General features: G+C 45.4%; 1 protein-coding gene across 1 annotated transcript in view; it reads right to left on the bottom strand.

The window, feature by feature from the left end:
• The window catches only part of VPS54 (VPS54 subunit of GARP complex), a 72,078-nt gene that overhangs the window by 16,795 nt on the left and 39,505 nt on the right, over positions 1-15,778 (bottom strand). The window contains 9 exon segments of the mRNA XM_048501697.1: positions 839-919; positions 2,727-2,848; positions 5,546-5,633; positions 7,871-7,976; positions 8,449-8,512; positions 12,214-12,326; positions 13,807-13,829; positions 13,832-13,990; positions 15,036-15,165. Coding sequence (XP_048357654.1) covers positions 839-919; positions 2,727-2,848; positions 5,546-5,633; positions 7,871-7,976; positions 8,449-8,512; positions 12,214-12,326; positions 13,807-13,829; positions 13,832-13,990; positions 15,036-15,165 — 886 coding nt within the window.

Here is a 15,778-nt window from a genome sequence, read left to right as displayed (position 1 = left end):
TGCCCTTTTTATAAGGAGATGGAGCAAAGATTCTCCCCCTCCTTGACAAATTTCCAGCCTGTTTGGATAAGGTTTGCTTAGAAAAACTTCTAGCCAATGAAAAGTCAAATATCTTGAGGCAGATGGCAAATTTCTGAGCCTATGCAATTAAAAATTGTGCACATATTGCTTTTTAAATCTGATATTATCTTTTAAGAAATGTTTTCGAATTTAAACAGTTTCAGTGATTATATTTTCCTTTTATTTCTCTAAATATTTTTATAGCAAGTTTATAATTTTATTATTTTTACTGTTCCCCTTGAATGTCTTCCATTTTATTATGATGGAACTTGGTTTGTTTTATTCATTGGTATTGGTCTGTGACCATAAATAAATAAGTACTGAAAAACTGTTCCACGTGCTTCTGACTTTTGAGAAATTTGTACTCCCTTCTTCCACAGAAATATGAAAAAAATTGACTATGCTACTCTAGTTATGAAACCACTTGCATTTGAAATCCATATGCTTCAGATCTAGTTAATTCCCCATCCTATACAATAAAGTATTTTCTGTAAAACAATACCTGCATGCCACTGGAAGCTGGTCTAAAAGAAGATACCACATACTTTATACTGTTTATTTCTGTGGCCAACAAGCAACCCGCATGATTGTAACAAAACAATGCCCTAGTGCATCACTAACTCACACAACCACTTATTTTATAAAAATAAGTCGCACTGTCTGGAACACACTCTCCAGCAATTACAGACATGCTGTGCACGAGGCTGCTTAAAAGTCTGCATAAATTCAAGAGCTCAGACGCTGCTTAAAAAGAAAAATTCTATCCTGCGATGGTTACCTTTGATAGCAGCTTGTCAAATAAACTATCCATTATGGCTACAAGTTTGGCTGAAATTTCAGCTATGTGGTCATGATAGTCCTGGAATAAATAAAAAAAGTATTTGTTATTCAGTGCAAAGATTCCCAAATAAAAGAAAGAAACATGACCTGCTTATATTATTTATTTATTTATTCATTTTATATACCGCCCTCCCCCTGAGGGCTCAGGGCGGTTCACAACAGGTCAAAACAAACATCAAAACATAATTTAAATATCAATTATATAAAAACAGAACCCATTTTAAAATGTGGATGGCATCTGGCTACTCCCCTCCCCCCCTTGTGCCCATGGGAGGCCAGATGACATGATAGATGCTTTTTTTAAAAAAAACAGGCTGGCCAAACGCCTGGCGGAACAGGTCTGTCTTGCAGGCCCTGCGGAAACTCTGTAAGTCCCGCAGGGCCCTGATCTCCCTAGGGAGCCTGTTCCATCAGGTAGGGGCCAGGGCTGAAAAGGCCCTGCCCCTCGTCGAGGCCAGCCTGATCATTTTTGGGCCAGGGACCACTAGTAGGTCCTCCTCCGAGGAGCGGAGGGGTCTACCGGGGCAATATGGGGAGAGGCGGTCCCTCAGGTATGCAGGTCCGAGACCGCGAACGGCTTTGAAGGTCAAAACCAACACTTTAAACATAATCTGGAACTCAATCGGCAGCCTAATAAAGGTTATTGATGACGATGATTCTCAAATTCTGTGCTTCTGAGCATACCCAGAAGTCATGGACCAAAGTTACATGCCCGATTCCTAGTGTGGTTACTGGCGCATGGGCAGGATCCTGCTATTTCATGTGCAGAAGACCTGTTTGTTCCTGCTTCTCTTCCGACCCTTAGAAAGACAATTCCCAGGAATGTGGGATAGCCAGCAGGTATGGGGGGAGAGGGCAAAAAGAAAAAAAACCAGACTTTCTTCCTCTCTTGCAAGCACAGCTCCCCCCAAGAGAAGGGATGCAGAGATTTTGGGATGCCTGGTTCAACTCCTGCCGTCTCCCGCTGAAAGGGCCGGGAAGTGGGTGATGTGAAAGACCTCCAGCTGGTGTGCTGATGCCAGTCAGAGTAGACAATATTGAACTTGATGAACCAAAGTTCAGATTCAGCATAAGGCAGTTTCAAGCATCCTGCATTCCCCCCCCCCCCTTTCAGCCCGCCCACCCACTGGATTGCTCCTCCACATGGACCCCATAAACTCCAGGAATGACCATCCATTTCGTTTCTATTTTACTTTATTCTTAAATTCTTAAATGCTTATTCTCCCAACGGGGTTGCAAAGTCTTGATCCTCTTTGATCTGAGATTGCAAATGCCTTAACAGTCCAGGTGCTCGGGAGCAACAGCCGCAGAAGGCCATTGCTTTCACCTCCTGCAGGTGAGCTCCCAAAGGCACCTGGTGGGCCATTGCGAGTAGCAGAGAGCTGGACTAGATGGCCTCTGGTCTGATCCAGCTGGCTTGTTCTTATGTAAAGTGACTTACACCAATCAATCAAACAACTGAGATGGAGCCGAAGGCTTTCATGGCTGGAATCACTAGGATGCCGTGGGTTTTCTGGGTTGTATGGCCGTGTTCCAGTAGCATTTTCTCCTGACGTTTTGCTGGCAGCCACAGATGCAGGCAAAACATCAGGAGAAAATACTATTGGAACACAACCTGGAATACCACCTGGAAAACCCACAACATCCATGAGATGGAGCCATTCGTAAGTCACAGCCTGCCACCCCCAACCAAGCTAGGAGAGCCCCAGTCTCTTTAAGAAGCTGTCCTGTCCTTTGGCAACCCCAAACGCACAAGTGTTTGTCTTACACCAAAACAGAGAAACAGAATGGAGATATTTCAAATCAGAAAAATGGATCGGGAATACCTTGGTAATGTGATCGAAATGCCGAAGCATGCTGAACTGTTTGGGCTGCAGGCGGGATTCAAAGTGAGCTCGGATCACGGGAATGTAGTGCACTATGAGTTGCAGGCAGCGGGACGAGAGGGCTGTGAACGGAGGGGGAAAAGCGGACAGAGATTGAAACACTGTTATTCGAAGAGAGATTTTCCCCTTAAGGATGCTTGCAACAAAATAAGAAAAGACACACAACAGTCGATGCAACCGCTTAGTTAACTCTGCCTTCTGTTTTAGAAAGTGACCTATAACCTTTTTGGGTCAGGACCCAAAAGGTCACAAACCCCAGAAAGTGGGTCACAGCTTGCCTAGAGCACCAAAAAACCTCGGACCTGCCCTGGATGGGTTACCATACCTAGTAAATTTGGGCTTCTAGGTCACCATACTGAAAAGACTGGGAACCGCTGCCCTGTAGCATTTTATTTATTTATATCCTGCCTTTCCTCATGGTTCACATATGATCCACACCCACCCACAAATTACTGACCAAACAAAATATTTGTCATAAAAGGCAGCTTGTCTTATAACCTGAATTTTTAAGTTTTAATTTTTAAAAAAATAGACATACTCTGCCTTTCCTCTTAACATAAGAACTAGCCTGCTGGATCAGACCAGAGTCCATCTAGTCCAGGGGTAGGGAACCTGCGGCTTGGGAGCCGCATGCGGCTCTTCTGCCCTTGCACTGCGGCTCCACGAGCTGAGCCGCTGGCCCCTTCCTTGCCCGCCCTGCAGGTAGCAGGGCAGGCGCACCAACTGCCCATGGCTGGCTGGGCCGCACTGCGGGCTTCTCCTCTCGCCCGCCCCATTGGAGTGGGGCGGGCGCTTTCCCGGCAGCCAGCGAGGCCGAGCCGCTGGCCCCATCCTTGCCCGTCCTGCAGGCAGCAGGGCGGACGCATCCATGCGCTTCTCGGAATGAGCGGAGTAAAAGGTAAAACCCCCCAATATATACAGTGTTATCTTTATTTTAAATGTCAAAAATTATTTGCGGCTCCAAGTGTTTTCTTTTCCCGTGGAAAACGGGTCCAAATGGCTCTTTGAGTGTTAAAGGTTCCCTACCCCTGATCTAGTCCAGCACTCTGCTACTTGCAGTGGCCCACCAGGTGCCTTTGGGAGCTCACGTGCAGAAGGTGAAAGCAAGGGCCTTCTGCTGCTGTTGCTCCCAAGCACCTGGTCTGCTCAGGCATTTGAATTTCCGATCAAGGAGGATCAAGATTGGTAGCCATAGATCGACTTCTCCTCCATAAATCTGTCCAAGCCCTTTTAAAGCTATCCAGGTTAGTGGCCATCACCACCTTCAGTGGCAGCATATTCCAAACACCAATCACACGTTGTGTGAAGAAGGTGGCTTTATAACAGTGCACTTACTGCATCCCACACGAGTGGATTTGGCTGCTTCCAACAAATTCAGGAGAAAACCACTCTGTTAAGTCAGAATGCAAAGCCTACCCCTTTCCCCAAAAGACTGGAAGTTCTCCTGTCTCTCTTGAAAATGGCTTTTAAAAAAATATGCTTTATTATCATCTCATTTATATAAAATATCAAGAACACAGAAAATATCAAAAATAAGATAAAGAAAATGGAAATAAACATACAAAAAACAAGAAAAATCATACAATGAATATAAAATACTATAGTTAAAAAAAAATTCGGGGAGTCTTACTTTCCCTTACTTAATTACCACTGCGACAGTGATAACCAAATATATTAAGTATTACCACATTATATATTCACTTGGGGTTGAAAAGTCCAGTGATTATTTTTTTAATCTACAAAATATGCAACATGTACCAAAGTAAAACATCTTTTTTAACCACATCAGCACAATATATTAAATATAGTTTCCATTTCTCATCAAACTCGTGTTTTGGCCTTCTATTTCGATTTCGAATACCTTTAATGGCATATAAATAGTTTCACATTAACCTTGCAAGATAATAATAGCCTTTACAACTTCTGATGAGTTAAAATAACACCATTTAAAAATGTAGCCACTGCTTCCAACAGCTCGTAGTTGTGGCTGTTTAAAAGATATATAACCTTCGGTTTATCTGTAATGCCTTCACTTCCATGCAGGAAGGGGATTATGTGCTTCTTCCTACCTATCTCATAAAAAGGACAATCCAACAGCATATGAGATACTGTTTCCACAGAACCCATGCTACACGGGCATTTCCTTTCTTTATGTGGAATTCCAAGGTGGCGTCCAAGGCTAAAGGAAGAAGGCAGGGCATTACACCTAGCTAAGGCGATTGCTCTACGCCACCGGGTCTCAACCAGGAGATAAAGGTACCGGGCTACAATTAATCTACCCACAGGTATTCTCAGAGAGATCGGGGAACAGGTTTTATTAGCTTCCTCAAGCATCTGTTGGAACTCTCCAGCAAAAAGTCTCTTCTTGATAGCCCCACAGACCTCCTGCTCTGTTAGCATTAGCAGGTCCTCCAAGGAAATGCCCTACTCATTAAGTTTGGCTTTGATTTTAACCCACCGCTGGGTTGTGTGGAGGATGGAGCATCCCTGGGATGTTCATCTCGATGAAAACAAATCCAGGCCCAAAATTTGAACGCACGGCACCAGGCCAGAGTTTCCAGCCGACGCTGGCCTGTTTCTAAGCACGGGGCCGCATAGGGAATAGAATGGGGCTGGCCTTCTATTTACAAGATGAGTTAACCTGGCCACTGTAGCACGTTCTGTTGCTTTTTTTCTCCCCAGTTGTCTCGTTCAGGGCAATTCTCCGCTTTCAACTGGAGTTCGCTGTCCAGAGGAAGGTGGGAAAACAGAATCCGTACCTAAGTTTTTCGTAGTTATCGTTTTCAAGCCGACCACTTGCAAAGCACCGGCTCCCAGCACCAGCTGACAACTTCTGGAATTGAAATACTGGAGAGGAAAAGGAGGAGCGCAAACAGTTGCGTGAGATCGACGGGGAAGTAAACGATTTGCACAAGCATGTTTTTTTTCTCTCCCTCTTGCACAAACGGTTTGCCTTAAAAGGTATTCAGATATTAAAAGGTGGGAAGCTAGACGTGCTATCAAGCCCGGTAGTTTGGCATGCAGCCACAGACCCCCGACACGCTAGAAGTGCCTCTACAGCACTTCCTGTTGTGGCTAGCATAGTCTGCCAACCTGGAATCTCCCCACTCCCCAGACCACAACAATCCATTGGCAAAAGCTATATTCCCTGCCCTGACTTGCTAGCCTGTCCTTGCCAGATCTCAGAAGCTAATCAGGATCGGTCCTGCTAAGCACTTGGACGGGAGACCGCCAACGCGGTCCACAGTTGCTATGAGGAGGCAGGTAATGAATGGCAAACCAACTCTGACTATCTCTTGTCTTGAAACCCCTGTGGGGTTGCTCTTAGTTGGTTGTGACTTGATGGCAAAAAGGAGGAAGAAGAAGAAGAAGAAGGAGGAGGAGGAGGAGAAGGAGAAAAAGAAGAAGAAGAAGAAAAAGAAGAAGAAGGAGGAGGAGGAGAAGAAGGAGAAGAAGAAGAAGAAGAAGAAAAAGAAGAAGAAGAAGAAGAAGAAGAAGAAGAAGAAGAAGAAGAAGAAGAAGAAGAAAAAGAAGAAGAAGGAGGAGGAGAAGGAGGAGGAGAAGAAGAAGAAGAAGAAGAAGAAGAAGAAGGAGGAGGAGGAGAAGAAGAAGAAGAAGAAGCAGAAGAAGCAGAAGAAAAAGAAGAAAAAGAAGAAGAAGGAGAAGAAGAAGAAGGAAAAGAAGAAGGAAAAGAAGAAGAAAAAGAAGGAGAAGAAGAAGAAGAAGAAGAAGAAGAAGAAGAAGAAGAAGAAGAAGAAGAAGAAGAAGAAGAAGAAGAAGAAGAAGAAGAAGAAGAAGAAGAAGAGCAGTTTGGATTTATATCCCCCCTTTCTCTCCTGCAGGAGACTCAAAGGGGCTTACAATCTCCTTTCCCTTCCCCCCTCACAACAAACACCCTGTGAGGTAGGTGGGGCTGAGAGAGCTCCAAGAAGCTGTGACTAGCCCAAGGTCACCCAGATGGCGTGTGTGGAAGTGTACAGGCTAATCTGAATTCCCCAAATAAGCCTCCACAGCTCAGGCGGCAGAGCTGGGAATCAAACCCGGTTCCTCCAGATTAGATACACGAGCTCTTAACCTCCTACGCCACTGCTGCTCCTCTCTCTTTCTTCTCTTCTGAGCTGGTAGAGCACTATAGTGCGGGGTTGGGGTGGAGGTAGGGAGCAAATCAGGACCTCTCTGATTTCTGCCTGCCTCACCGTGATCACCCATTTTCATTTACCCTTGATTTTATAGTATCTAATCTGGATGAACCGGCTCTGCCGCTTGAGCTATGATTCCCCGTTCTGCCGCTTGAGCTATGGAGGCTTATCTGGGGAATTCAGATTAGCCTGGGCACTCCCACACACGCCAGCTGGGTGACCTTCGGCTAGGCATAGGTCGATTCCCCACTCACTATTAGAATGTAGATAGAGCCAGTTTTGAAAAGTATCGGCAACTTTTCATCCCGGTTTCATGCTCCCCACTGCAGCTTGTGCCCCCAAACGATCCTCAGGCAGCAGCAACGCAGGATTCCCCACTCTGAAGCTGTCGAACGCGCGTTCAGCTCAGGGGCTATCTTGATTGGCTGCTGCTACTGCTGGGCGGGAATTTTTTTTTCATTTTTTCCTGTCGGATCCACGTCTGTGCGAGCATGCGCAGACCGACACAAAGAAATGAGCAGACAAAGAAACAGCTGATAAAAACAAACTTTGTATTGGCGAGGACCTTTCTGTCAGTTTGCGAGCCAAAAGCAGGGGTTTCATCACTGCCAATTTTTGCCTCATATTTATTTAAACAATCAAAAATTGTATTGTCGAAGGCTTTCACGGCCGGAATCACTTGGGTGCTGTGTGGTTTCCGGGCTGTATGGCCGTGTTCTAGCAGCATTCTCTCCTGACGTTTCGCCTGCATCTGTGGCTGGCATCTTCAGCACCCAAATCAAAAATTGGCCCCAGTTCCTTCATACATGCAAAAAATGTAAAAAACACTTCCTTGCCCCTAGGTGGACTTGAACTGACAACCTCTTGCTCACCATGCTTAACCCACAATGCTTAACTACCATTCCCTGAATTTTACCACGGATCTGGAGAGGAGGGGAGCTGTACCTTCAGCAAATCGGAGAGACGAGTGAGCATGTCAGTAGCGATGGAAGGAATGTTATCCACACACTGGCAGTATTCCAGGATGATTCTGATCAGCAGCAAAACGGTCCTGCAAGGGGAAGCAGCAAACACCTTGTTTTAGACGAGACAACAGCCCGGCAGCACCAAAAGGACATCCCCGAACATGCATTATCTCCTCATATTCTTTACTAGTTTTGCTCATGCAGCCTCCCCTCAACGACTGGCACAGAGTTTGCTTCACCCAAAGAAACACAAGAAGGGATAATTTCACCCACACTCTTTTTCTTGCTGTAACACCACCACCACCACTCCATTTTATGACGTTCTGGGCAGAAAGGGGCCTGGGTCTAGATCAGGGGTCTGCAACCTGTGGCTCTCCAGATGTTCATGGACTATAATTGGCCATGCTGGCAGGGGCTGATGGGAATTGAAGATCTGGAGAGCCACAGGTTGCAGACCCCAGATCTAGATGATGTTGCCTTCCAATAACCAAAATGATAATTCAGAACTCAAGTCCAGTGAAGGGGGGGGGGGATGAAGGGAGAACTGGTACATCTTACCCAACTACAGCATATTTTTGACCGCTGACAATGAGGACGTCCATCGGCTTTCTTTCTTCAGGAGCTAAACGATGAAAGAGCAAGCACGGGAAAAAAAATCTAGAATTAAAAACAACCTTAAGAACGCAATAAATGTCTAAACAGGGGGAAATGAGGATACATTTCCGTTGGCAGCACTTCTTTTTCCTCTTCTGTAGCACTGATATTCCATTTAATTTTGAGCAGTTGAGCACCATTCACACGGCAATCCTATGCAGAGTTACTCTGCTCATTGAATTCTACAGACTTAGGCAAGAGTAACTCTGCACAGACTGCCCTGCTAGTCTATTTACTCCCCACAGAGAGTTAATGCTCCTGGGCCAGATACTTTATTCTCAACGCTGCTGACCGCTGCCGCCGTCTCCTCTTCTGAAGGCAGGCTCAGCCACTAAATCAAGCACCCTGAGAATGGGCTATCTGGGGACGATTCCGCACATGAGTAAAATAGGTTCGACCCAGTTCCCTGAGAAGGGTACTGACCTAGGTCGAAGCCATTGTTGTTCCCCACTGCAACCAGCTTGATCCCAGCTCGGAGGGCGGAATCATCCTGTGCCTCTTCACCGCTCCGTTCCGATTGGCTACTGTTCTACGGCCAGGTTCCGTCTATCCCCACACACGTTATAAAAAAAACTGCCACAGGAATGGAGGGATGAAGGTGACATTTTTTGATTGGCCAGCTGCCCGAAACACTCAGCTGTGATTGGCTGAATGGGGGACTCCTGGCACCAGAGATTCCGCACTTTACTGGAATCGAGCTGAGATCGAGCGTGGTTCCCTGAAAAAGTAGTAGTTCCCAACTGGAGTCGGAAATTTGACCGTTACATGGGGCGAAGCTGGTACAAAACCACGTCGATCCCAGTGGTTGTGCGGAGCGCTTAGGTCGAACGCAGCTCGAACTTAGGTCGATAACCCAAGTGCGGAATCGACCTGGAACCCGAGGGCACCTGAAGGTGAACTCTGTTTCCATCATCCCTTGGAAAACCAAGAGCAGCTGAGGGAGGGAAGATGGGGCCTGGGGAACGGCTGAGGTGAACTATACTCTGTTCCCCAGAAAGATGACAGTTTGGTCAGTTGAGGTGCAGCAGTTGAGAAGGTTGTATGCTTCCACATTAAAATATAGTCCCAAATGAATATGAGAATTATCACTTTTTTACATGCTGCCTTTGTCAAAATCAACCAATCATCAATCAATCAATTTTATTGAAAGCCATAGGCCATTACAATATTACAATATTATTACATTAAAACTTCTGAGCCAACTTGTTATTCCAACAGGTAAGAAAAAAAAAATTCACTAAAAATCCATCATGTGAACACTAAGTCTTTCACTTTCCCCCCTACAGTATGTCTAGATTGTATTCCCACCTAACTTATACCAATTTAGGTTTGATCATTTACTTTATTACGTTGTTGGAGCGAATCTTTGTAGCTGCCAAGGCGAATAGGCCAACCCTATAGGATATATAGGGATCCAAATCCGCAAGGAGAAGGTATAATTTGTCTGACTCATAATATACCTGGGACAGGGATATGAAACTATTCAGAAACTTAGCCCTAGGCTCTGTGTACAGGGGGCAGTTCAGAACATAATGAGGTAAATCCTCTACTTCCTGTTTGCAGATACAAATTCGTTGTTCAACTGGTATTTTGGCATATCTGCCTTTTAAATAATTTGTTGGCATTGTTTGAAATCGTAATGCTGTCATAGCCTTCCTTATCTTAAACTGAGTAATGCCAGCAAGATAGGAGGCTCTATGATGATCCTTTTTAAGGTGACTATACCAGGGAGCAAACTTGGAATGTAAAATTATATCTCTGTCCATACAGTTATCTCCTTTGAATATCCAGTCCCGAAGGTCGTGATTTAAAATTGGTGAAGAGAATAAATGATCTGGAACAGAATAACTGAGCAATATATTATTTAGGGAGGTATTATGTAATTTTGAGGCCTTTAGTAATATCTGCAGACTTTGATTCCCAAACGAAGTGGTTTTAGTGAACTCTTTTTAACGTATTTCAAAATTACCAGATTCAGCTCGAGCTTTAATAGAAGGCAAACCGAGTTCTGCCCTAAGGAGGGCTGCTGGCGTTCCTTTAGGGAGTAGGAGAATTCGTTTAAGGAAGGAGTTTTGAATAGTTTCTATTTTATGTAGGACTTGGACATTCCATCCCCAAATCTCTGTAGCATAGAGTAACATAGATATAACTTTAGTTTTAAAGATTTTTAGGGCTGGATCAACTAAATGACCTCCTTTTGTATGATAAAATCTCAATATTGCCCCAACAGATTTTTGGGCAGCTGCTTTGACTACTGCTAAGTGGGCATTCCAATTTAGTGAAGGACTGAATGTAACACCTAAATATTTAAAATAATTGCATTGCTCTATAGGAATATTATGGATGTTCCAACTGTATTTTCTTGGTCTTTTCTTGAACACCATTACCTTAGTTTTGGAATAGTTTATGGAGAGGGCCTCCTCTCTGCAATACTCACCCAAACTATATAGGAGTCTCCTTAAGCCATTCCTTGTAAGTGAAACTAGGACCATATCATCTGCATAAAGCAGAATTGAAATTTTCTGTTTTCCTAGCGAGGGGGCAACAAATTCATGGCCAGTCAGCTTAGGAATTATATCATTAATATAAAGATTGAATAAAATGGGGGCAAGTAAACAGCCCTGCTTGACTCCTTTCCCTGCTCTAAACCCATCTGTTAGAGAGCCTGATGTATTTACTCTGCCTTTGTCAAAATCATTATTTTGTGCATTATTGAACAGAGTACTTTGATACAAGAGCACTGAATGCCAACATGTATTTTTACTTTCAAACGTACGGCGGGGTGTATGTATGTGTGTGTGTGGGGAGGAGGAGGTGTAGGGCTAGGTAGGGACCAGGACCCAGGCAAAGAATTCTGTGACAAAGAAGGTCCCGCATGCTTTGTTCTATGGTGGAGGAATATACAGTCTACTATCATCTTGGTGGAAGTACATCTGATTTAGGAATCATCACTCCTTATAATTAACAAAGATCATATCCTTCTTCCCCTTGTCTTCCCTATATGGATGGACCTTTCTAGTTTAAAAAAAAATCCCAGTTGGAAACACAATCTGACTTTCTCGTGATTTCCATTTAGCCAAACAAATAAAAAACTGGCTATTGTGGGTTTTCCGGACTGTGTGGCCGTGGTCTGGTAGTTTTTGCTCCTAACATTTTACCTGCATCTATGGCCGGCATCTTCAGAGGCACGTTAGAGAAACACAACTTACCGTGACATCCCTCTGAAGATGCCAGCCATAGATGCAGGTGAAACGTTAGAATAAAAAACTACCAGACCACGGCCACACAGCCTGGAACACCCACAACAGCCAGCTGATTCCAGCCGTGAAAACTTCGACAATACAAATGTAACAAACTGTTTCATTTCAATCTCTGTTCAGGCCAACTGTGCTGCAATAAGGCAGACCAGCCTGACACACGCTTGAAAGGTCAACAAAGAGTGGTAGCTCTTCAGTGGAGGAACAAGCAACACCTTCACATCTGCAACCCCTAATTTCAGCTCAGCATATTCACTTTGGGTCGCCCTGCTACAAATGCAAACTGGTTCAGCCTTGGTAAATTCAAAGACGGAAGAATCGGCTCCGACAACACAATTGGTCAGTGTTTTGCCAGAGTGCGTTCTCGCAGTACTACTAGATCACTTGAGAGCACAAGACCCCGAAGACCTACCTCCGGCTTTTTTCTCCGGTAAAGCAATTTTGCCATCAGATATAGAATCCACGAGATCCTGAAATTCTGCAGGAACTTCGGCTTGTTTCCAGCGCTCGTTATCTAGCAGGAGGCTATTTATAAAACACAAAAGGAGGCAGGTCACAAACACAAAACACACTGCCTTGAAGGCTTCTCGGGGCAATCACTGGTTCAGAATTTATCGCAACAGGCAAGCAGCCACAAAAGATTCAATAGCTGCAAACATTAATTACATTATATAATTAATAAGCAAGCCGGAGCTTTTCAGCCCTGCTTAAAAGTCTGAGAAAGCCCTTCGCTTATAGGCGAAATACCATTTTCTATCCATTACAAGGAGGTTGGGGTGGGGCGGACAGCCTCCCTGCCCCCCCTGCAGAAGCTGCTTGTTGCTGCCCTCTTCTGAGGGGTGAAGGGGAACCCGAGGCATCCTGGCTGGCTGGGCTTAATACTGGAGGGTAGAGGGAGCTCCTTATTTGGGCAGTGACTCCCCCTGATGTCACTGCCCAAATAAGGAGCTCCCTCTGCCTCCCGGCTTCCCACCCTCGACTTATACCCGAGTCAATACGTTTCCCCAGGTTTTCCCCAGGTTTGGGCAGTAAAATTAGGTGCCTCGGCTTATACACGGGTCAGCTTATACACAAGGAAACTCCAACGGGAAAGCCTTTTGGAAGTCGATGGGAACATGAAGTAGCTTGGATGATGAGTAGCCTAATGGCCTTAGGCTATTCCAAAGGGACATCTGAAATTAAACGAATAAACTAATATGATTCTCAAACTCAGGACAGCTTTCAGGCTGTCTTACCTCAATGTCCTTCCATCCACTTTACTGGAAGGGAGATAACAAAGTGTGCCACTTCATAAGTATGCATGCTGGGAAAACTAAAACAGCTGAACTTACACTGCTTCTGCATTATATCCATCCTCCATACAATCCCAGGAAAATCGGAGGAATGGTATCCCTCCTTTCTTACTGCTGACCTGGAAACTGCAACCTTGGATACGGGTGCCAGTTTCTGCCAGAGTCTACCAAGATACCGTGTTGATTCAGTGACAACTATGACTGATATAAAGCAGCATAACGAGGCGGAAAAACCTGACTGTAAATCCCTCCCAAAGTCTGAGTGTGAGAGTGACAGGTTGGAAGTGGGTGGAATTAGGAAGGAAGTCAGAGCTTCTGACAGAAATGTGGGGAATTGAACTCTGAGATCCAAAGTGATCAGACATGTATAGGGTCTGTGAACAGATCTGTGGTGTTGGCAGGGAGAGAGTATTGGGAGAAAAGGACCATACGCTAGCCATAGAGGGAAAATATCTTTTAGGGAGGGAAGAATTCCAAGCCCAGGTTCTAACAAGAGTGTTAGTTCATCTTCTGGTCAGAGTTGGAAGAACTGAGGGAACTGTCTAAGTGAGGTGTCGAAGGCTTTCACGGTCGGATTCAACAAAAGCATTCTCTCTAGACACAAGAATATCTGTCAGATGAGCAATCTGCACCAAAACAATTCCAAATTAGTTTTACTTATTAGAAGGGAGGATAAATCTGCTTTCGGTTGCAACACACATACAGAAAGATACCTGAGTTTTGTTTTTCTCTCCTCTCATGAAATCTGTTTACAAATTTGTTAGCTTGGCTCTGAAGCGCTCCACGGAGTGACACACTCTTCCTACCACAGATATGCTCTGTGTCCAAGATGAACGATTCCATCAGTCGGGAAAGAGCAACAAACTCTGTAGAATTCAGTTTCTCCAGGAATCCATCCTGCAGGGAAAGGGAAAGGTGAAAAAACTGCAGCCTCAATTATTTGAAAAAAAAAAGGGGGGGGGGGTGAAGAGGATTCTTTCTCATCATTGTGTCTCCTGATTTGGAAGAGGCTAGGGGGTAATTTCCCAGAAGCCCATGGAGATGGGCAACCCATGCCATTTCTTTTCATACAATGTTTAGGGTGGCTCTAGATCAGGGGTCTGCAACCTGCAGCTCTCCAGATGTTCATGGTCTACAATTCCCATCAGCCCCTGCCAGCATGGCCAATTGGGCAGGGGGTAATTTCCCAGAAGCCCATAGAGATGGGCAACCCATGCCATTTCTTTTCATACAATGTTTAGGGTGGCTCTAGATCGGGGGTCTGCAACCTGCAGCTCTCCAGATGTTCATGGTCTACAATTCCAGATGTTCATGGACTACAATATGTTCATGGACTACAATTCCAGATGTTCATGGACTACAATATGTTCATAGACTACAATTCCAGATGTTCATGGACTTCAATTCCCATCAGCCCCTGCCAGCTGGCCATACTGTAGTCCATGTACATCTGGAGAGCCGCAGGTTGCAGACCCCTGCTCTAGATCAAGAGTCTCCAACATGGTGCCCAAATGCACCCAGACATTTTTTGGCCCCCACCAAGTGTTTTTAGAAGGTGGGTGGGGCTTTTGCCCAGGGAAAATTTCTGATTGGACACTGGAGGTTTGATTGGCTGTGTAGATTTTTAAAAACACTGCTTGGGAAGTAGCACAGGAAACTTTACTGTGTAATTAAAAGTAAGCTGCAGCAGCCATTTTATGGCTAGCTACACCTGCTGCAGCAGCTATTTTGTGGCTGGCTCCACCTCCCGCAGCAACCATTTTGTGGCTGGCTCCACCTCCCGCAGCAGCCATTTTGCAGTTGCATCCACACGCTGTGTCAGGATTGCAGAGACGTCTAAAGGATCAAAAAGGTTGGGGGTCTTTAATCAAGATAATGCCCACTGACCTCCTAATGTTTACCTGGGGGCCCCACAGAAACAGTTAAAAGCCCTTTAACTTACTTTTGCTCTAGCCATGAGGAATTTGACTGAACGATCATGGCAAATATCGGAAGCGCTGTAAAGGAGCTCTTGTATGTTATTTGCTAATCTAACCAGTTCCAGTTCAGACAGTTTCACGTCCTCCCCAATCCTGAAAGAAAAACAAAGAAGGCTCTTTTTTACTTGTTAGATAGCTGCTGGGACAGCCTGGCATCCTGGAAGAGAAGAGGGGATTCACTCACACCTCCGTGTATGTGGTCAAACCTTCTTGGGGACAAAGGGTGCATTCAGGCACAACAAAGAAGGAGGTCTGTCTGTGACGGGCATGAATACAAGTTTGTTACTCTTCACCCTCTCTCCTCGCGTTGCGTGCAAAAAATGCCTAAAGGTTTCTATCTTGCACGGAGGTCGCCTGACTGGCTGGGGAAGAGGGGAGATCTCCAAGGTCTTTCCTTGATTCAGCCCAAAATTACATTGGCTTTCTTGGCCGCCGCATCACACTGCTGACTCATGTTTAGTTTATGGTCAACTAAGACTCCCAGATGCCTGGCTGGGTGAGGAAGAGGGGAGATCTTCCCCAGCCAGCCAGGCGACCTCCGCGCAAGAGAGGAGCCCCAGCCAGCAGCCCCCATACGAGGCTGTAGGCTGGGGTACCCCTTGTTTCCACGGAGGCTGCCCGGCTGGATGAGGAAGAGGGGATCCCTTCTTCCTCATCCAGCCAGGCAGCCCCTGTGGAAACGAGGGGTGCCCCAGCCTGAAGCCTT

Source organism: Sphaerodactylus townsendi, linkage group LG01, assembly GCF_021028975.2.
Source record: "Sphaerodactylus townsendi isolate TG3544 linkage group LG01, MPM_Stown_v2.3, whole genome shotgun sequence".
NCBI classification, from domain to species: Eukaryota; Metazoa; Chordata; class Lepidosauria; order Squamata; family Sphaerodactylidae; genus Sphaerodactylus; species Sphaerodactylus townsendi.
Note: the sequence above shows the minus strand (reverse complement) of the source record. Positions and strands in the feature narration are given on the sequence as shown.